This window comes from Scyliorhinus torazame, chromosome 4 (genome assembly GCF_047496885.1).
Source record: "Scyliorhinus torazame isolate Kashiwa2021f chromosome 4, sScyTor2.1, whole genome shotgun sequence".
Lineage (NCBI taxonomy): Eukaryota > Metazoa > Chordata > Chondrichthyes > Carcharhiniformes > Scyliorhinidae > Scyliorhinus > Scyliorhinus torazame.
The window spans coordinates 98,669,791-98,691,153 of NC_092710.1; the positions used below are offsets into that span (position 1 = coordinate 98,669,791).

The 21,363-nt window shown below is 47.7% G+C and overlaps 1 protein-coding gene across 2 annotated transcripts in view; it reads right to left on the reverse strand.

The window, feature by feature from the left end:
• The window catches only part of LOC140410350 (lysosomal cobalamin transport escort protein LMBD1-like), a 250,202-nt gene that overhangs the window by 163,682 nt on the left and 65,157 nt on the right, over positions 1-21,363 (reverse strand). For both annotated transcript variants that reach the window (XM_072498366.1, XM_072498365.1), the window contains one exon: positions 7,711-7,808. In XM_072498366.1, coding sequence (XP_072354467.1) covers positions 7,711-7,808 — 98 coding nt within the window. The remainder of the gene's footprint in view (positions 1-7,710; positions 7,809-21,363) is intronic.

The following is a 21,363-nucleotide window of genomic DNA, read 5'->3' on the forward strand; positions in this document are numbered from 1 at the left end:
TGCCGTCCTGAGGTTAAAGGCAGTCACCCTCCCCTCAACTCAGGAGTTCATCACTTTTGTCCATGGTTGGATCAGGACTTCAGCAAGGCCAGGAGCAGAGTGAACCTGGCAGAACCCAAACTGATTGTCTGTGAGACCATAAGGCAAAAGTGCAGGCCATTCAGCCCATTGAGTTGCTCTGTTATTCAATGAGATCATGACTTGTTTGATATGATAATCCTCAACTCCACTTTCCTGCCTTATCCCCATTACCCTCGGATTCCCTTACTGATTAAAAATCTGACCATCTCGGCCGTGAACATTGTTAATGACCCACCGAGCCTCTATAGCCCTCTGCGGTAAAGAATTTCACAGATTCACTATCTTCTGAGAGAAGAAATTCCTCTCATCTCTGCCTTAAACAGGTTATTGCTGAGTGCCAATTGATAGTATGTCGATGACATCTTCCATTACTTTGCTGATGATCGAGAGTAGACTAATGGGCTGGTAATTGGCCAGGTTGGATTTGTCCTGCTTTTTGTGCACAGGACATACCTGGGCAGTTTTCCAAATTGCCACTCAGATGCTCCTGTTGTAGCTGTATTGAAACAGCTTGGCTTAGCACAAGTCTTCAGTACTATTGCTGGAATATTGTCAGGACCCATAGTCTTTGCAGTATCCAGTGCATTCAGCCGTTTCTTGATATCATGTAGAATGAATTAAATTGGCTGCAGAGTGGCATCTCTGATGCTGGGACCTCAGGAGGAGGCAGAAATAGGTCACCTATTCAGCACTGCTGGCTGAAGATGGTATTTACATTCTGCGAATATGTCACATGAGCAACACAGTTGCATCAGCGGTAGGGGTCCAGAAATTGTCCGGGCATGAGGTTTCTACCCCCAAATTTAAAATCCTGCCCATAGGACCTACTGCACAGAAATACGCCACTCAAACCAGCTGGTTCATGCTGTTGTTTGTGTTCCACACCAGCACCCTCTTCCCACCCTACCTCACTCTTCTAGTTCTTTCTCCATTTACATATCGAGGTTCCCTTTGATGAATGTAAATCACATTGAATCGGCTGGTACTCCCAATTTAGAGATCAAAAACAGTCGAGAGGCATAATGCACAAATAAAATTATTATTCAAATCTAGAACTGATATATTCAAACTTTTTCTCTTTGTAGGATAAATAGGAACCATAGAGGGCAGAGATCACGTTTAAATCCATCAGCTGCACCCCGATACTAACAGATTTAAGTATTGGATTCTAGGATCGAATTCATCCAGCAATGGAGCAAAGATACCAAGGGAAAACTAGCAACAAATCTGCCAGTTCTACGTAAATCAAACAGGCCCAAATCAGAAAAGATTGAACACTGGTATTAATAGGACTGTGCTGGCTAGGATTTGAAATCAGACATGGTGTGAATTTTCAGTTTGTCGGAGCTCAGACACACACAGTTCACAAGCTGCTGTTCCATCATCCCAATTTAAACAAGATGATGTACTGGGGCTTTGAGGCATCCAGAAAATCTGCATTCAAATTAATTTGGGGGAGGGGGCGTGGTTAAAGTATGGGTTGGTTATAAGGGGCAAGGCGATGTCAGGCACAAATAATGATTAAATGGTCAGAAAAATACTTGATGAAAAGGGAGGGTTCTGTCATCGACAGAAGGCATTCGTGTTCAGTTCTGTTCAGTATCCACAAAGTAAATTGTGCTTGTGTGCAACCACCACGTTCTCTTTTCTTGAAACTTGAATTATGTTCCCCGGAGAATGTTTGAGGCTTTATTATTTTCACTAAAATTGTTTGTAATCAAAATCTGACAGTAGATTATGAAAAACAGATCACATCCCATTTCTTAAGCTTTAAATATTCAATACACAAAAATCAATGGACTATTGAGCTAACTATGGGCATACAATTTTTTGCAGCTGCCTAAGAAAATGCTATTTTAATTTGCAACAGTGATGAATTGGTAGATGGAGTCATCTATCAAGGAGACATTTCTTCCTTTCCCACATGAAGGATGCTTCTCCTTGAATACCCAACTGAAGTCATTCTGATCCACAGAATAGTAAACCTCTCATTCATAACAGATGTTGCTGGCAACATAATGTACCAAGTTATAGAAATGTGAAGGTGCCCAGCTGTATTCCAGTTCGGGGTACCCCTTCAACTACAACAAAGAAGCAAAAAAAAATGTAAACTGAGGGAGACACAGAATTACTTCACTCAGCATCAACGAGCTTAACAATGACCAAGAAGTGCAATTGTAAACAATGAGGTCAGACCATTAAGAATAAAGGAACAGGAGTAACTTGGGGACTTGTGGCAAAATTAGGAGAGCTGTTCCTCAGTCTCGTCAGACAACAACCTGGCACAGTCATAGTCACATATCATTTTTTTTTGGTAAATTTTGTGTACCCAATTCATCTTTTTCCAATTAAGGGGCAATTCAGCGTGGCCAATCCACCTATCCTGCACATCTTTGGGTTGTGGGAGCGAAACCCACGCAAACACGGGGAAAATGTGCAAACTCCACACAGACAATGACCCAGAGCCGGGATCGAACCTGAGACCTCGGCGTCGAGAGGCAGCAGTGCTAACCACTGCACCGCCCCTACTCACATATCATAACCTATAGCCAACATCACAGACTGTTCCAATACCATTCTGTCCTGTCTCAACACAGGACAGGTTGACCAGAGAGGGTGACACCGAAGGGTGTGACCCTGGGAGTCCTCAAGAGTGACTCTGGGTCCTATGAACAAGGATACCACCAGCTGATTACCATGTACCATTTCCTCCCTCAGCTGATGATTCAGTACTTCACCTGGTTGAACACCATCGACAGTAGAGCAAGGATACAGAATGTACTCTGGATGGGAGACTTTTATGTCCATTACCAAACGTACCACTACTGACTAAGCTGGCTGGGTCCTGAAGGACACAGCGACCAGACTAGGACTGCAGCAGATGGCAAAAACACCAACACGTGGGGGGAAACTACTAACCTGACCTTATCCTCACCAACCCACCTGTCGCAGAGGACAGTAGTGGCAAAAGTGATTGTCGCACAGTCCTAGGGGAAACCAAGCCCAATCTTCACACTAAGAAACATCCTCCATGGTGCTGTGATTCAGAACAGGTGTAGCAAACAAATGTGGGCACCCATGAGCCTGCCAGCCATCAGCAGCAGCAGAATTATATTCCACCACACTCTATAACCACATTGTCTGGAAATCCCTCATTCCAAAACAGGGGGATCAATTTTGGTTTAATGAGGAGTGTAGGAGGAAATAAAAGGACAGCATCAGGCATACCTGAAAATGAAGTGTCAATTTGGTGAAGCTACAACACAGGACTACATACATGCTAAACACCGGAAGCATCATGTGATTGATTGTGTTTTCATTCTATTCAGACCAGTAAGGGCCTTTCAGACGTTTGATCGTCTTCTCAATGACATGAGTTCTCAACAAACTAACGCACTAGCTTGTCATCAACTCTCTGAAAATCGCCCATCATCAACTATCCAGATGGATGGAATTGTGGGACGCGTGCAACATAACGAACCATCACCCCATGACTTACTCAACAACAGTGATCTCTGGCTTCAACCTCCCTGAGTGGACAGCACTCGTTCAAATCCATAATCGACATGAACCATGAGGCCACGTGCACCATAAGTGGATGATGAGGGAAGACCTGAAGTGTGACTGTGGCCTTAAGTCCCAGGCCACGAAACACATCACAACAATCTATTGTGGGAGGCATTTCATTTCTCCAGAAGGCCACTGAATGGATAGTCAAACTAGCTCCAAGTCACACAAACGATGGTGTTGGGGACGAAGTGAAGTGAAATCCAGTAATCTGGGAATTTAGTGCAGTGAGAGAGGAGCTGTTGTTCTGGCTTTTTACAAAAAGGAGTGGTCCAAAAGATGGAGCCTGACACAGCGAGACATGAGTTGAAATGCAGAAGCATTAATCAGGTGTGCAGGTAGGTGATTCATGAGTTTTATTTCCTCCAAACTGGGGCTGTAGTTTAAACCAGTACTGGGGAAATATAAGCATTGTATGAAATTTACAACATAACTAGTTAAACTCCAAAACAGAACTATGGATAATTGACCAGTGACATTACTAAACTTGAAACCTAATTACGTAAATAAAAGCAAAATAAAGATAGCAATCCAGTCAATGGGTTGCTGCTCTAGAAATTGGGAGCTGGTGGTACCTGTGTGAGCCATGCCAACCAGATCTGCAGTAAGCTAAAAGAATTATGGCTCAGAGGTGATGAGCTGGAGTCAGAGATGTGAACATTGTGATGCATCAGGGAGGGGGAACGTTACCTAAATACTTTATTCAAGAATGCAGTCATACCCATAAGGCTACATACTTCAGATTTGCTCCATGGTCAGGGACAGGAAGGTTGACTGAGTGTGAAACAGGTACGGGGATCCAGAAGGTAGCAATGAAGGGGCCTCAGCCCTTGCAAATATCCAAAAGGTCTGATGTTCTTGAAGCTTGTGCAGACGAGAGGAGAGACTGCAGAGAGGATAAGCAAACTGACTATGGCACTATGGTGCAGGGCGGCATTCAAAAGGGGGCAGCATAAAGTAATATAGTTGTAGTAATGGACAGCATAGTTAAACACAGTTCTGTGCTGTGTTGACTCCCTGGTGCCAGAGTTAGGAGAGGATGCCAGGCTTCAGAGGACCTTCAAGTTGGGTACAAAATGACATAGGTGCAACTAAGAATAAGGTTCTGTTGAAGGAGTGAGAGCAATGAAAAACTAATTTAGAAAGCAGAACCAAAAAGGTAATAATTTCTGGATAACTACTAGAGTCACAAGCAAATTGGCAGAAGATAAATAAGATTTGAATTGAATATGTGGCTCACAAGATTAGTGTGGGAGAAATGGACTTCAATACATGGGGCACTGGCACAAGTATTAGGAAAACAGGAAGCTCTACCAATGGAACAGCCTTCATCCAAACTGCGCCAGTCCTGATGTCCTGGCGAATCATATAACTAGGGCTGTAGAGAAGCCTTTAAACTAAAAAGGAGGGCGTAGGGTTGATAGAAATTCTAGTCATATATAAGAGGTTTAAATTAAGAATACTCATAATCATATTAACCATGAGAGTAAGGGAAGGCGAATGGTTGGGAACATTTTGCAAGTTGCTTGAGATTGTAAGAACAGTGACGTCAACTAGCTAAAAGGCCCCATTGTTACACAGTAATGAACTGGTAGTTCCATCTCTATAGTAACAGCCAGTCTAGGGGTGATCATTTTGTAGCGAAAACTATGTTTCTCCTACAATGTGTAGATGCAGGTGTGGATAAATTGGAATATTGGCAGGCGATGGAATGAGAAATTGGTACCAATATATTTAAATACATATATCTTTTAAATTCATGGACAGACACTTTGGCCGAATTGAGTGAATTATAAATTAGTTAAAGCCAATCAGAGGTGTCAAGAAGGCGAGACCTTAAGATAATAATCTCCTTGAGAATAACTTACCCGGTATGGAAAAACTCATTCCGGAATCAATCTATCATTTTCTAAAACATATTTCCTTGCTGCTTTTGCTAAATCGCCAGCTTTCTTTTCTTTAAATCACTCAGTCATTTTATACTGTGTATTATGATTTGAAGAATTACCACGATCTGTATTTTAAAACTCAACCACTGTATTCGCTAAAGACAATCAATATGACTAGTTTGCTAAAGGGTTAGTCAGAATTCTCTCAATGTTGTATTACCAGTGGGCACTACAGCTGACTAATAAAGTTCCAGTGGACTTTGCCAAAAAGCAGAGACTTGACCTTTGTTATTTGGGAACTGAGAAGGGATAACAGATATCCAGGGTTCCGAATAGACACAGAGATCCATCAAGGGTTCACGTGAGAGATGATTTGGAAAGTTAAAGAGAAAAGGACAAGGCAACAGTGCAGGGTAGCTATGCAGGCACTGGTAACAGAGTGTGACAGATTAGGACAGCACACAAACATAAGAGAAAATACAGTCAGAATGGGGATTTAAAAAATCTCTTTCATGGAATATGGGCATCGCTGGTTAGGCCAACATTCATTGCCCATCTCCAATTGTGCTTCCCTTGACACAGCAATAACCTGCAGCAAGCAACTCACCTCACAACTCTGCAAAGCCTTTCCACCATAAGCTGTGGCTAAGTGACAGCACCCTTGGCTTTGAGTCAGAAAGTCAAGCATTCACATTCCACTCCAGAGATTTGAGTGAAAGATCAATACTGACTCTCTAGGGTAGCACAGAAATGTTTATGTTTGGTAGGCTTAAGTCTAAAGTCACGTTTTATTTTTGATAAGTTTAGATTGTCGACAGGGCACCTCAGTCCCATCAAATGTACATCCTGTACCACGTTGGGAATTCCAGGACGCTTTCCCGTCCTGGACAGGAACCTAAGAAAATCAGAAACATGATCTGGTGTAGACCATTTGGTCATTCAAGGCTTTTCCACCATTTAACAAGTTCATGGCCAATCTTCTACCTCAACTCCATCTTCCCACACCATCCCCATTATCCCTTAGTACCCAAACATTCATCAATCCTGGTCTCAAATATACTCGACAGCTGAGCATTCACAACCCTTGTAGAGAGTTGAGGATTCATAATCCTCTGAGTGAAGAAATGTATCCTCTTCTCAGTCCTAAATAGCCAAACACTTATTCTGAGACTAACTCCTCATTACAGATTTCCCCAGCAACGGGGAAAGTCTTCTCCGCATCTATTTTAGTCAAGACCTTTAAGAATTTTGTGTGTTTCAAACAGATCGCTTCTCATTCTTCTGAACTTGAGAATATAGGCGTAGTCTACTCAGTGTCTCCTGATGCCGGAGTCAAGGATGTCACTGTACGGTTGCAGAACATTGAGTGGTTAGGGTGATGGTCCATGTTGATACAAAAGACCAAGGGAGAAACAGGGATAACGTCCTACAGGCAAGTTTTAGAGAGCTGTGAAATAAATTAAACAGTAGAATCTCAAAGATAGAAGTCTTTGTGTTACTCCCAATGCTACACGCAGTAATGGGGATAGTGCAGCTAAATGCGTGACAGGAGGATGGAAGGCTTTGGACTCCTGTGGCATGGAGGTCAATTCCAAAGGAAAAATGAGCCTGTAGAAGTCAGATGGTTGCACCTCAACAGCATTGGTATCAATATTCAAGGGGAGGTTTGGAAGTGTTGTTGAGGGGGTTTAGCATCCCTACTTAATAGCACTGTGGGTGTGCCTACATCACACCAAGTTCAAGATGGCAGCTCAACACTACATTCTCAAGGGCAACTGAAAAGAAATAATTGCTGATTATGAACAAATAAAGAAAAGGGAGTCATTCAGCCCCTTAAACCTTCTCCAATTAGATTACGGCTGATATACAACTTATCTCCATCCACCTGTCTCTGCTCCATTTGGTTTATACAGGGGTCTGGAGAAAACCGATCTCTGACATACTTAAAATTAATTAATTGTGTCAGCATCTGCTGTTCTTTGTGGATGAAGAGTTCCAGACTTTAATCATCCTTGGTACTTGTTGCCCAGTTTCTCACTGAATGGTCTGGCTCTGATTTTAAGGTTATTTCCCCTGCCTTTGACCAAGTTTATGTCATCTTTCCTCATAATCTAATGCATGGTGCCCTGGTAACATGATGAAGAAAGTCATGATTCGTTTTGCAGGAACTTACAGAACATTTATTGGGATCATCATCCTCCTTTTCTTCATAGTAGAAATAGACAAATGGGATCCAGAGGAAGACGCAGAGCAGGATGATGGAGTACAAGGCTGTAACAAGAGAATAGCAATGATGTTCCAAGATATAAAACAACTTTATTTCTCAACATCATCTTTTAAAAAAACATTTACAAGGTACAGGTGACCTCTGACTTCCATGCAAACACTTCAAGTGGCTTGTAATTGGTCAGGTCCAAATTTCTTAATGGGCATCACTAATATTGTTCCAGCAGAAACAGCAGGGAGAATTTCCAAGATGCGATTAATTCCTTTCAGTCCGTACGTACCCAAAGAGATTATGCCTCGCGACTCAACCAAGAATGCAGATTTTTCCCAACTGGTAGTTCTTGCAAACTAAAAAGCTGCCCCAATTAACTGACTAGTTTTAAATTTTAGCTTCAGTGCACTGATTAAAAATGAAAACAGCTGATTTAATCCATTCACAACTGCCAACTAAACTGTTACAAAAGAACAGATTTTAGTGGGTCGATTAAAAACGAGTTTCAAATGAATAATATTTCATGCTACAATTGAGCATGCAACAACAGATACAGGTGTAAAACACCACTGCCCACCAACCGTGATGCATCATTTAGGAAAAACTGCACAGATGTTAAGCCATGGATGAATGTAATTTTTCAACTAAGAGACTGCATCTATTACTGATCCACACATGTAGCAAACAGATGCACAGGTCGCCCGTCTCAATTTTAAAAGCAGAATACACTACAGCTAGCTATTTAATGCAGAGTTAGCGAGCAAGAGAGAAAATCAGCAAACGGGACCTCGAAAATCGTAATCTCCAGATTACTCCCAGGACCAAGGGCGAGATTCTCCACTCCCGCGCTGGTTGGAAGAATCACCTAGGCCACCAAAATTTCCCGCGGCGCCGGTCCGACGCCCTCCCGCGATTCTCCCAAGCGGCGGGAACGGCCCCGTCGGGTTCCGTGGGCCGCATGCCGGAGAATCGCCCGAGACACCCAAAATGGCGATTCTCCAGCACCCCTGCTATTCTCAGGCCCGAATGGGCCGAGCGGCCAGCCCAAAACGGCGGGTTACCCCCGGCGCCATCCACACCTGGTCGCTGCCGTCGGGAACAGCGCGGGAACGCTGGGGGGGGCGGCCTGCGGGGAGGGGGGGAGGGGGGGGGGGGATCCTGCACCGGGGGGGGTAACTCAAATATGGGATGGCCCGCGATCGGTGCCCACCGATCGTCGGGCCGTCCTCTCTGAAGGAGGACCTCCTTCCTTCCGCGGCTCCGCAAGATCCGTCCGCCATCTTCTTGCGGGGCGGACTCAGAGGACGGCAACCACGCATGCGCGGGTGACGGCAGTTATGCGGCGCCGGCCGCATCATGTATGCGGCGCCGCCTTTACGCGGCGACAAGGCCTGGCGCGTGTAGATGACGTGGCCCCGCTCCTAGCCCATTATCGGGCCCTGAATCGGTCAGGATAGGGGCCGTTTCGCGCCGTCGTGAACCTCGACGGCGTCCACGGCGGCGTGGGCACTTAGGCACGGGAGTGGAGAATCCCGCCCCATGTGTAAGTGATTGTAAAAATAGGAGGATAAAGCAGAATATGTGGCTGCAAAGCTGGAGGAGGAGGAAGGGCTTTACATTCTTGGGACATTGGGACCAGTGGGGGAAATGGGACTTGCAAAAGCCAGAGTGATTGCACCTAAATGGAGCAAGGACTGATTTTCTTGCGGAACAGTTTGTAGAGCTATTGGGGAGGGGTTAAACTAACATGGCACAAGTGTGGGAACCAGGAAGAAGTATCAAAGAGGACTAACAAGGTGCACAGAATACAGGGAGAGATAAATAACACTAAAGGATGTAATTCTAGGTTTTTAGGTGTGGTCAGGCTATGGGAAAAAGTAATAGAGTTTAAATCAGTGCATGTATATGAATGTACGCAGTGTGGTTAATAAGATTGGTGAGTTACAGACACAGATTGCCATGTGGAAATGTAATGTTGCGGCTATAACAGACACCAGACTCAAAGATCAGCAAGACTGAATGTTGAACATTCCTGGATACAAGGGGCGGGATTCTCCGAAGCTGCGCCAGCTGGGAGAATCGGCGTTCGCGCCATTTTTTCACGCGACGCCGGTCCGACGGCGTTCGCGCCGGCGCGTTTCGCACGCCGCCAGTCGCTGCCCGCTCTCCATGGCCGGGCCGCCGAATCTCCGACCCGGATGGGCCGAGCTGCCGCGCGTAAACGGCCTAATCCCCCCCCCTTTTTTTGAAGGAATAGATGTGTGTGAACGTTGCGGGGTTTGTGGGGGGGGGGGGCGCTAATCACATTCATATGTTTTGGTCCTGTCCAAAGCTAGAGGATTACTGGTAGGAGGTTTTTAGGATAATTTCTAAAGTGGTGCACATGAAACTGGACCCGGGCCCCCGGGTGGCCATATTCGGGGTGTCGGACCAGCCAGGGTTGGAAACGGGTGCGGAGGCAGATGTTGTAGCCTTCGCCTCGTTGATCACATGAAGGCGGTCCTGATGGGATGGAGGGCAGCCTCTCCAACCTGTGCCCTGGCGTGGCGGGGGGACTTGTTGGAATTCTTGACTCTTGAGAAGGTTAAGTTTGAACGGAGGGGAAGGATGGAGGGGTTCTACAATTCATGGGCCTTATTCATCATGCACTTTCAAGAACTGGATAACATCGAACATTAGTTGGGGGAGTGAGGGTGGGAGGGTTGGAGGGAGGGGGCAGCATGTGTTGATGGTGACTATGGGTGATTCCTGATTCCTTTTTTTATTTGTTTTTGTGAACATGCGGGCTACTGTTTGGGGTTTGGTGGGAGGATGGGATCGTTGTTATTGATATGGGGATTGACATATTTGTTACTGATTATTGTTTATTGTTGGTGGGTGTAAATTTGGGAGAAAATGTGAAGGAGAAGGAGAATAAAGAAATATTTTAGAAAAAATTAATACATTCAAGGGATTTAAACCATTAGAAACGCTGGCTGAACTTAAGAAGGGGTGAGATGCTTGGGCTGATGAGTGGAAAGTGTGAATTCTGTGGCGGGTAACTCACCTCCTGACTCCCCAAAGCCTGTCCATCATCTACAAGGTGCAAGTCAAGAGTATGATGGAATACTCTCCAGTTGCCTGGATGAGTGCAGCTTTAACAACATTCAAGAAGCTCAACACCATCCAGTACAAAGCAGCCCACTTGATCAGCACCCCATCCATCACATTCAACATTCACTTCCTCCACAGTGGCAGCTATGTCCCATCTACAAGATAGCCTACTGCTATCACAAGGCTCCTTCGAGAGCACCTTCCAAGCCCACAACCTCTAACAACCCAAACGACAGGGGCAGCAAATGCATGGGAACACCACAACCTGCATGTTCCCTGCCAAGCCACACCATCCTCAGCTGGAATTATGTCCCCGTTCCTTCACTGTCACTGGGCCAAAATCTCCTGGAACTGTCTCCCTAACAGCAAGAAGTCTTACAACACCAGGTTAAAGTCCAACAGGTTTGTTTCAAATCACTAGCTTTCGGAGCACTGCTCCTTCCTCAGGTGAATGAAGAGGTGGGTTCTAGAAACATTTATATAGACAAAGCCAAAGATGCAATACGATACTTTGAATGCGAGTCTTTGCAGGTAATTAAGTCTGGAGGTCCAGATGGAGCAACTGGAGAGAGGTGTAATCCCAGGTTAAAGAGGTGTGAATTGTCTCAAGCCAGGACAGTTGGTAGGATTTCGCAAATCCAGGCCAGATGGTGGGTGGGTGTGAATGTGAATGCGACATGAATCCCAGGTCCCGGTTGAGGCCGCACTCATGTGTGCAGAACTTGGCTATAAGTTTCTGCTTGGCGATTCTGTGTTGTCGCGCGTCCTGAAGGCCGCCTTGGAGAACGCTTATCCGAAGATCAGAGGCTGAATGCCCTTGACTGCTGAAGTGTTCCCCAACTGGAAGGGAACATTCCTGCCTGGCGATTGTTGCACGATGTCCGTTCATCCGTTGTTGCAGCGTCTGCATGGTCTCACCAATGTACCACGCTTCGGGACATCCTTTCCTGCAGCCTATGAGGTAGACAACGTTGGCTGAGTCGCACGAGTATGTACCACGTACCTAGTGGGTGGTGTTCTCACGTGTAATGGTGGTACCCATGTCGATGATCTGGCATGTCTTGCAGAGATTGCCATGGCAGGGTTGTGTGGTGTCATGGTCGCTGTTCTGAAGGCTGGGTAGTTTGCTGAAAACAATGGTTTGTTTGAGATTGCACATTTGTTTGAAGGCTTTGTCTATATAAATGTTTCTGGAACCCACCTCTTCATTCACCCGAGGAAGGCGAGTGCTCCAAAAGCTAGTGATTCAAAACAAACTTGGGTGCTGTAAGACTTCTTACTGTGCTCACCCCAGTCCAACGCTGGCATCTCCACATCATGTCTCCCTGATAACAATGTGGATGTACCCACAGCACATGGACTGTAGCAGTTCAAGGCGGCAGCTCACCACCACTTCCTCAGGAACAATTAGGGTTGGGTAATAAATGTTGGTCAGTCATGCCCGCATCCCGTGAAATAATATTTAAAATTCCAAAGATAGAGGTAGTTGAGAGTGTAAATTGCAGAGGCTCTGGCCTTAATTTTCCGGTCTTCCTTAGGTGAAGGAAATTCACAAACACGTGATGCAAAAAAAACTGTGGGTGGGATTTCAGGGTTGTCTCTGGTCCAAATCAATAAAAAAAAAATATTAAAATTAGTGAAGCCCTACAATCCAGATCACCATTAAAGGCTAGATAATCGATGTCCTGTTTGTTTTGTGAATTCTGGAATTCTCCACCCCAGAAATTTGTGGTTGTTGAATACCCAGAGTACATTCAAGGCAATATCCAAAAATCTGTCGATCACGAAGGGAATTAAGGAAATAGTGTGGGAAAGTGGAGATGAGGTCATAGATCAGCCATAATCTTATTGAACAGGCTCAAGGGCTACAATGGTCTATTGCTTATGTTCTTGTCTTGTGCTCTTATGAAATTAAATGACCCAAGCAGTTTCCGAAAATTGAAATGGCAAGTAAATGGATGAACTGAATGAATCATTCCTACTATGTGAAGTGCAAATGAAAAGCATTCAACCGGCTGCTAGACTATTTACTGTGTACAGTATTTTCAATAGGAACAGCTACAACAATGAGATAATAAAGTAGCAGAATTTCCAATGATCTCATGAACTACTCTGAACTGCGTCCGCCTTTGTCCCTGTCTGAGCTCATCTGCTGCTGAAACCCTTTAAGACTGGACTATTCCAACATATTCTCTCATAATCTACCCTTCGTAAACACATCCAAAATTCTGTTGCCCCTGTCCTAACATGCACAATGTACTTTCTGCTATCGCCCCTGTGGTCGCTGACTTATTTTGGCACCCAGTCAAGCAACATCTTGATTTTTAAATTCTCAACCTTGTTTTCAAACCCTTCCAGGGCCTCCCCTCTTCCGATCTCTATATTGTCCTCCAGCACAATAACTCCAAGATGGCTGCGCTAATCTAATTTTGGACTAATCGGGCAGCACGGTACCACAATGGTTAGCACCATTGCTTCACAGCTTCACAGTCCCAGGTTCGATTCCCGGCTTGAGTCACTGTCTGTGCCGGGTCTGCACGTTCTCCCCATGCCTGCGTGGGTTTCCTCCGGGTGCTCCGGTTTCCTCCCACAGACCAAAGATGTGCAGGTTAGGTGGATTGGCCATGATAAATTGCCCTTAGTGTCTAAAAAGGTGGGGATACGGGGATAGGGTGGACGTGTGGGCTTGGGTAGGATCCTCTTTCTAAGGGCCGGTGCAGACTCAATAGGCCAAATGGCCTCCTTCTGCACTGCAAATTCTATCATTCTATGACTCTTGAACATCCCCAATTTTTATTTCTCCACCACTGGTGGCCATATCTTCAGGTGCCTGCCTGGGCTAAGCTCTGGAATTTCCTCCCCAATATTCTCCTTACCTCTTTGCTAAGAGACTCCTTAGCACCTACCTCTTTCACCAAGCCCTTGATCATCTGTTCTAATGTCTCCTTACACGGCTTGGCGTTATACTTTTATCCTAATATTCCTGTGAAGTACCTTGGGACATGATTACATCAAAGAAACATAGAAATATAACAGTAGGCCATTTGAGCCTGCTGATCCTCCATCTCAACACCATACTCACATGTTCTCCCCATACCTCTCGACACCTTTAGAGTCTAGAAATATTTGGATTTGGATTATGTTTATTGTCACGTGTACCGCCGAGGTACAGTGAAAAGTATTTTTCTGCGAGCAGCTCAACAGATCATTAAGTAGATGAAAAGAAAAGGAAATAAAAGAAAATACATAATAGGGAAACACAAGGTACACAATGTAACCACATAAACACGGGCATCAAGTGAAACATACAGGGATGTATTGCTAATGAGGTCAGTCCACAAGAGGGTCATTCACGAGTCTGCTACCAGCGGGGAAGAAGCTGTTTGTGCGTGTTCTCAGACTTTTGCATCTCCTGCCCGACAGAAGAAGTTGGAAGGGTCAGTAAGCCGGGTGGGAGGGATCTTTGATTATGCTGCCCGCTTTCCCCAGGCAGCGGGAGGTGTAGATGGAGTCAGGTTTGTGTGATGGACTGGGCTGAGTTCACGATTCTCTGAAGTTTCTTGCAGTCTTGGGCCAAGCAGTTGCCATACCAGGCTGTGATGCAGCCAGATAGGATGTTTTCTATGGTGCACCTGTAAATGTTGGTATGAGTTAATGTGGACATGCCAAATTTCCTCAGTTTCCTGAGGAAGTATAGGTGCTGTTGTGCTTTCTTGGTGGTAGCATCGACGTGGATGGACGAGGACAGATTTTTGGAGATATGTACCCCGAGGAATTTGAAGCTTTCAACCATCTCCACCTCGGCTCCATTGATGCTGACAGGGGTGTGTACAGTGCTTTGCTTCCTGAAGTCAATGACCAATTCTTTAGTTTTGCTGGCATTGAGGGATAGATTGTTGTCGCTGCACCACTCCACTAGGTTCTCTATCTCTCTCCTGTATTCAGACTCGTCGTTATTCGAGATCCAGCCTAATATGGTTGTATCGTCAGCAAACGTGTAGATGGAGTTGGAGCCAAATTTTGCCACGCAGTCGTGAGTGTACAGAGGGCTATAGTAGGGGGCTAAGTACGTAGCCTTGAGCACTATTGTGGAGGTGTTGTTGCTTATCGTTACTGATTGTGGTATGTGGGTCAGAAAGTCGAGGATTCAGTTGCAGAGTGAGGAGCCAAGTCCTAGGTTTTAGAGCTTTGATACGAGCTTGGCTGGGATTATGGTGTTGAAGGCGGAGCTGTAGTCAATAAATAGGAGTCTGATGTAGGAGTTCTTCTTGTAGAGATGCTCGAGGGTTGAGTGTAGGGCCAGGGTGATGGCGTCTGCTGTGGACCGGTTGCAGCGGTATGCGAATTGCAGTGTATCAAGGCGTTCTGGGAGCATGGAGGTGATGCGCTTCATGACCAACCTCTCGAAGCACTTTATTACGACTGAAGTCAGGGCCACCGGACTGTAGTCATTGAGGCACATTGCCTGGTTGTACGCCTCAGGCATGTCCTTCAAAAGGGAGTCAATCTCACGATTGAGCCATGGTTTCCGGTTGGGGAACGTACGTACTGCTTTCTTTGACACGCAGTCGTCCACACATTTGCTGATGAAGTCTGTGACGGTGGTGGCATACTCATTTATGTTGGTCACCGAGTTCTTAAATATCGACCAGTCCACCGTCTCTAAGCAGTCTCATAGGAGCTCTTCTGTTTCCTCGGACCAGCACTGCACGACCTTCTTAGCTGGATTGTCCTGCTTGAGTTTCTGTTTGTATGCCGGGAATAGGAGCACCATCTTATGGTCTGATTTTCCAAAGTGCGGTCGGGAGATTGAATGGTAGGCGCCCTTGATTTTTGAGTAGTAGTGGTTTCTAGTGGCTTGGCCTCCACAGCTTTCAATGGTGAAATTTCCACCGGTTAACCACCCTCTGGGTGAAGGAGTTTCCTGTATCCCAAGACTGTAATCCCTTGTTCCAGACCCCCCAGACACAATATTCTTGCATCCAGTCTGTCCAGCCCTGTCAGAATTTTATACATTTCAATAAGATCTCCTCTTGTTCTTCTATGTTCCAGTGAATACTGGCCCAGCCGACCCAATCTCTCCTCATACACAACTCTGTTGTCCCAGGAATCAGTCTGGTGAACCTTCAGTGCACTCCCTCTATGGCAAGTATATCCTTCCTTAGAAAAGGTGGCTAAAACTGTACACAATACTCCAGGAATAGTCTCACCAAGGCCCTTTACAGCTGCAGTACACATCCTTACTCCTGTACCCATGTCCTCTTGGAATGAAAGCCAATATACCATTTGCCTTCCTAACTGCTTGCATTCAGTGACTGATGTGCAAGCACACCTTCGTACATTTCCCAATCTATCACCATTTAGATAATACTCTGCCATTTGGTTTCTCTCCTGGTCTTGCTGTGCAGTTCTTAAATGCAGTAAAATCTCCTTTCTCTACCATTTTAATCATTGCAGGCTTGAAACTAAAGTACTCTGAATATCAGCTGTTGTTGGTTTTAATTTCCCAAAATTCCCTGGATTTGGTTAGGTGTCATTAGATTGGAAAATAACTAATGTAATTTATTTAGTCAAAAAGTGAGAGACAGACAGAAAGCAGAAAACTACAGGTCAGTTAGCTGAATGTCCGTCACAAGTAAAATGTTAGAAGTTATTATCAGATGTCCTGGTTTGCGGATGTTACTAAGATTACAGGAGTTGCGGATAGTAATGAAGATTGTCAGAGAATACAACTGGATATAGATAGGTTGCAAAATTGGGCAGAGAAATGGCAGGTGAAATTTAACCCAGACAAATGCGAGGTGATGCATTTTGTTAGATCCAATTCAGGTGGGAGCTATAAAATAAATGGCAGGAGCATAGAGGCACAGAGAGATCAGGGCGTGCAGGCCCACATATCCTTAAAAGTGGCAGCACAGGTGGAAATGGTGGGAAAGAAAGCATATAACAGGCTTGCTTGCATAGGACGGGGTATTGAATATAAAAGCGCGAAAATTATGTTACAGTTATATAGAACGCTGGTTCGGCCACATTTAGAATACTGTGTCCAATTCTGGTCTCCGCACTACCAGTGGAGATGTGTAGGGCAAATTTTTTTTTAAACACAGAGGGTGGTAGTGGCCTGGAATTGCACTGCCAAGTAAGGTGGTTGAGGCAACCTTTAAGACTTATCTGGATAGGTACATGAACGGACGGCGTATAGAAGGATACAGACGGTTGGTCTAGATAGGACATGTGATCGGCGCAGGTTGGAGGGCCAAAGGGCCAGTTCCTGTGTGTTTTGTTCTTTGTTATGGCAGGGTGCTTGCAGACTGGTGCGACCACATCTGGACTACTGTGTACAGTATTGGTTTACTTATTCAAGGAAGGATGTAAATGTATTAGCAGTTCAGAGAAGGTTTACTAGATTAATATCAGACATGAGTGGGTTGTCTTATAAGGTAATATTGGACAACCTCCGGTTGTGGCTATGCGGAGCTAAGTCGCACGTTCGTCAGCTCCCGCAAAAAACAGACTTTTGGGTTCTTTTCAGGGCCCCCAACGGATATTTTTTCGACGTTTCCCGCTGTGGGAAGGAGAGTACAATAGTTCCCCGACAGTATATGGCTTTTACCAGGAGCGGGGCGACTAAAAAAGTGGTAGTGGACCTGAAGAAGGTGCGAGGGAAGAAGAACAAAATGGCGGCGGGCGGGGACCAGGCAGCGTGGATGCAGTGGGCGCAAGAGCAACAGGAGGTTATCCAGCGCTGTTTTAGGGAGATTAAAGCGGACCTGCTTGAGCCGATGAAGGCTTCTATCGATAAGCTGCTGGAGACCCAGACGGCCCAGTGGTGGCGATCCGGTAAAAGTGGAGGCGCACGAGGCGCTCCACAAGAAATGGCAGGAGCGGTTCGAGGAGATGGAGAATCGGTCGAGGCGGAAGAACTTGCGGATTCTGGGCCTCCCGGAGGGGCTGGAAGGGCCGGACGTGGGGGCCTATGTGGTCACCATGTTGAACTCGCTGATGGGAGCGGGGTCCTTCCAGGGGCCCCTGGAGCTGGGAGGCCCAAGGCTAACGAGCCTCCGCGGGCGGTGCTGGTGCGGTTTCATCGCTTCGCTGATCGGGAGTGTGTGATCAGGTGGGCCAAGAAAGAGAGGAGCAGCAGGTGGGGGAACGCGGAGGTCCGAATATACCAGGACTGGAGTGTGGAGGTGGCGAAGAGGAGGGCTGGGTACAACCGAGCGAAGGCGGTGCTGCACAGGAAGGGGGTGAAGTTTGGCATGTTGCAGCCGGCACGACTGTGGGTTACCTACAAGGACCGGCACCATTATTTTGAGTCTCCGGGGGCGTGGACCTTTGTTCAGGCCGAGAAGTTGGACACCGATTGAGGGTCGGGATGGGCGTTTGGGGATTGCGGTTGATATGTTACTTTTTGAGGGGGGGTCCTTTGCTCTTGTTTTTTTTTTCCCTTGCGGGTTGGGTGAGGGTGGTTCGGGCGAGTTGGGCAGTTTTGGTTGGGTTGGTCGGGGGGGCTCTTGGAGGGGGATAAGCAAATGGAACAGGGGTGGATGGCCGGCTAGTGTGATGGGGCCCCGCGGGGGAGGGGGAGGCCTGAGTCGTGGGTGAGGGGACTGGGCCTGTAAAAGGAGCTGCTTCAGAGTTGGCGGGGCCAGGTAGGTGGTAAGCGCGGGCTTTTTCCGCGCTGAAGACTGGAGGGGGCGGGACCGGGCGGGGAAGCGAGGGTTGTTTCCCGCGCTTGGGATGGAAGGGGGAGGTGGAGAGCCCGTGGATGGGGAATGGAAGTGTCACACAATGGGAGGAGTCGAAGGAGAGGCGGGAGTGGCCGGGGTCAGCAGGAGTCAGCTGACTTGTGGAAGTGCAATGGGGGGAGTAAAGCAGCTAGGAGGGGTCCTAGCCCGGGGGGGGGGGGGAAATCGAGTTGCTGCTGCTATGGTCAAGGGGGAGCTGGATCGAGTGGGGGGGGGGGGGTTTGGGACCGTGGAGAACGAGCCGGGCGTGAGGTGCGGGCGCGTGGCTGGCCGAGGTGGGGTTATGGCTAGTCGGCGCGGGGGGGGGGGGGGTAGCCCCCTGTTCCGGCTGATAACCTGGAATGTAAGGGGACTGAACGGGCCGGTCCCGCGTGTTTGCGCACCTGATGGGGTTGAAGGCGGATGTGGTTATGCTCCAGGAGACGCACCTGAAGGTGGCAGACCAGGTAAGACTGAGGAAAGGGTGGGTAGGTCAGGTGTTTTATTCAGGGCTGAATGCCAAAAATCGAGGGGTGGCGATCTTAGTGGGAAAGAAGGTGTTGTTCGAGGCGTCGAGCATTGTGGCAGACAATGGCGGTAGGTACGTAATGGTTAGTGGAAGCTGCAGGGAGAGAGCGTGGTACTGGTCAATGTGTATGCCCCGAACTGAGACGATGTGGGTTTTATGCGGCGCATGTTGGGTTGGATCCCAGATATGGAAGTGGGGGGTCTGATAATGGGGGGAGACTTTAACACGGTGTTGGATCCGGCACTGGATCGCTCTCGGTCTAGGACGGGTAGGAAGCCGGCGGCGGCTAAGGTGCTGAGGGGGTTTATGGACCAGATGGGAGGGGTGGACCCTTGGAGATTTGCAAGGCCGGGGGCTAGGGAATTCTCATTCTTCTTACATGTCCATAAGGCTTACTCCCAGATCGACTTTTTTTATTTTGAGCATGGCGCTGATAGCGTGAGTAGAGGATACTGAATACTCGGCGAAAGCCATTTCGGATCACGTCCCGCATTGGGTGGACTTAGAGCTGGGGGGGGGGGGGGGGGGGAAAGAGAGAGAGAGAGAGAGAGAGAGAGAGAGAGAGAGAGAGAGAGAGAGAGAGAGAGAGAGAGAGAGAGAGAGAGAGAGAGAGAGAGAGGGGGGGGGGACCAGCGCCTGTTGTGGCGTTTGGAGGTGGGGCTGCTGGCGGACGAGGAGGAGAGTGAGCTGGTCCGAGGAAGTATAGAGAGGTACCTGGAGGCTAACGATAATGGGGAGGTCCGAGTGGGGATGGTATGGGAGGCGCTGAAGGCGGTGGTTAGGGGAGAGCTGATCTCCATTAGGGCCCACAAGGAGTGGAGGGAGCAGAGGGAGAGGCTGGTGAGGGAGATGGTGAGGGTAGACAGGAGGTATACGGAGGTGCCTGAGGAAGGACTGTTGAGGAAGAGGCGCAGCCTCCAGGCCGAATTCGACCTGGTGACCATCAGGAAGGCGGAGGTGCAGTGGAGGAAGGCCCAGGGGGCGATTTATAAGTATGGGGAAAAGGCTAGCCGGATGCTGGCGCATCAGCTCCGGAAGCGGGATGCAGCTAGGGAGATCGGGGGAGTTAAGGACAGGGGAGGGAGTGTGGTGTGCAGTGGGGTTGGCATCAATAGGGTCTTCAGGGACTTCTATGAGGAATTGTATCAGTCCGAGCCCCCACTGGAGGAGGGAGGGATAAGCCGCTTTCTGGACCAATTGAGGTTTCCGAAGGTGGAGGAGGGGCTGGTGGCGGGATTGGGGGCCCCAATTGGGCTGGAGGAGCTGACCAAAGGGATAGGGAGCATGCAGGCGGGGAAGGCACCTGGGCCGGACGGTTTCCCGGTCATATTTTATAAAATAATATATGGACCTGTTGGGCCCGTTGCTAGTTAGGACCTTTAATGAGGCAAGGGAGGGGGGGGCTTTACCCCCGACGATGTCCCGGGCACTGATCTCCTTGATCCTGAAGCAGGACAAGGATCCCCTGCAGTGTGGGTCTTATAGACCGATTTCGCTGCTGAACGTAGATGCCAAGGTGCTGGCGAAGGTCTTAGCCACAAGGATTGAGGATTGTGTGCCGCAGGTCATCCACGAAGACCAGACGGGTTCATGAAGGGGAGGCAGTTGGACGCGAATGTGCGGAGGCTTCTGAACGTTATCATGATGCCGGCGAGGGAGGGGGAGGCGGAGATAGTGGTGGCGATGGACGCTAAGAAAGCCTTCAATAGGGTAGAATGGGGGTACCTGTGGGAAGTGCTGAAGAGGTTTGGGTTTGGCAGGGGTTTGTCAGGTGGGTCAGGCTGTTGTACGAGGTCCCGATGGAGAGTGTGGCCACGAACAGGAGGAGGTCCAAGTACTTTCGGTTGCATCGAGGGACGAGACGGGTGTCCCCTATCCACCCTGTCTTCTCACTGGCGATTGAACCACTGGCTATGGCACTGAGGGAGTCGAGGAACTGGAGGGGGTTGGTGCGGGGTGGGGAGGAGCATAGGGAGTCGCTCTATGCGGACGACTTGCTTTTATATATGGCGGATCCGGTGGGGGGAATGCCGGAGGTAATGAGGATCCTCAGGGAATTCGGCGATTTCTCGGGGTACAAGCTCAAAATGGGGAAGAGCGAGCTGTTCATGGTTCACCCAGGGGAGGGGGATTGGCGAGCTCCCACTAAAAAGGGCGGAGAGGAGCTTCAGGTATTTGGGGATCCAGGTGGCCAGGAGCTGGGGGGCCCTGCATAGGCTTAATTTCACAAGGCTGACAGAGCAAATGGAGGAGGAGTTC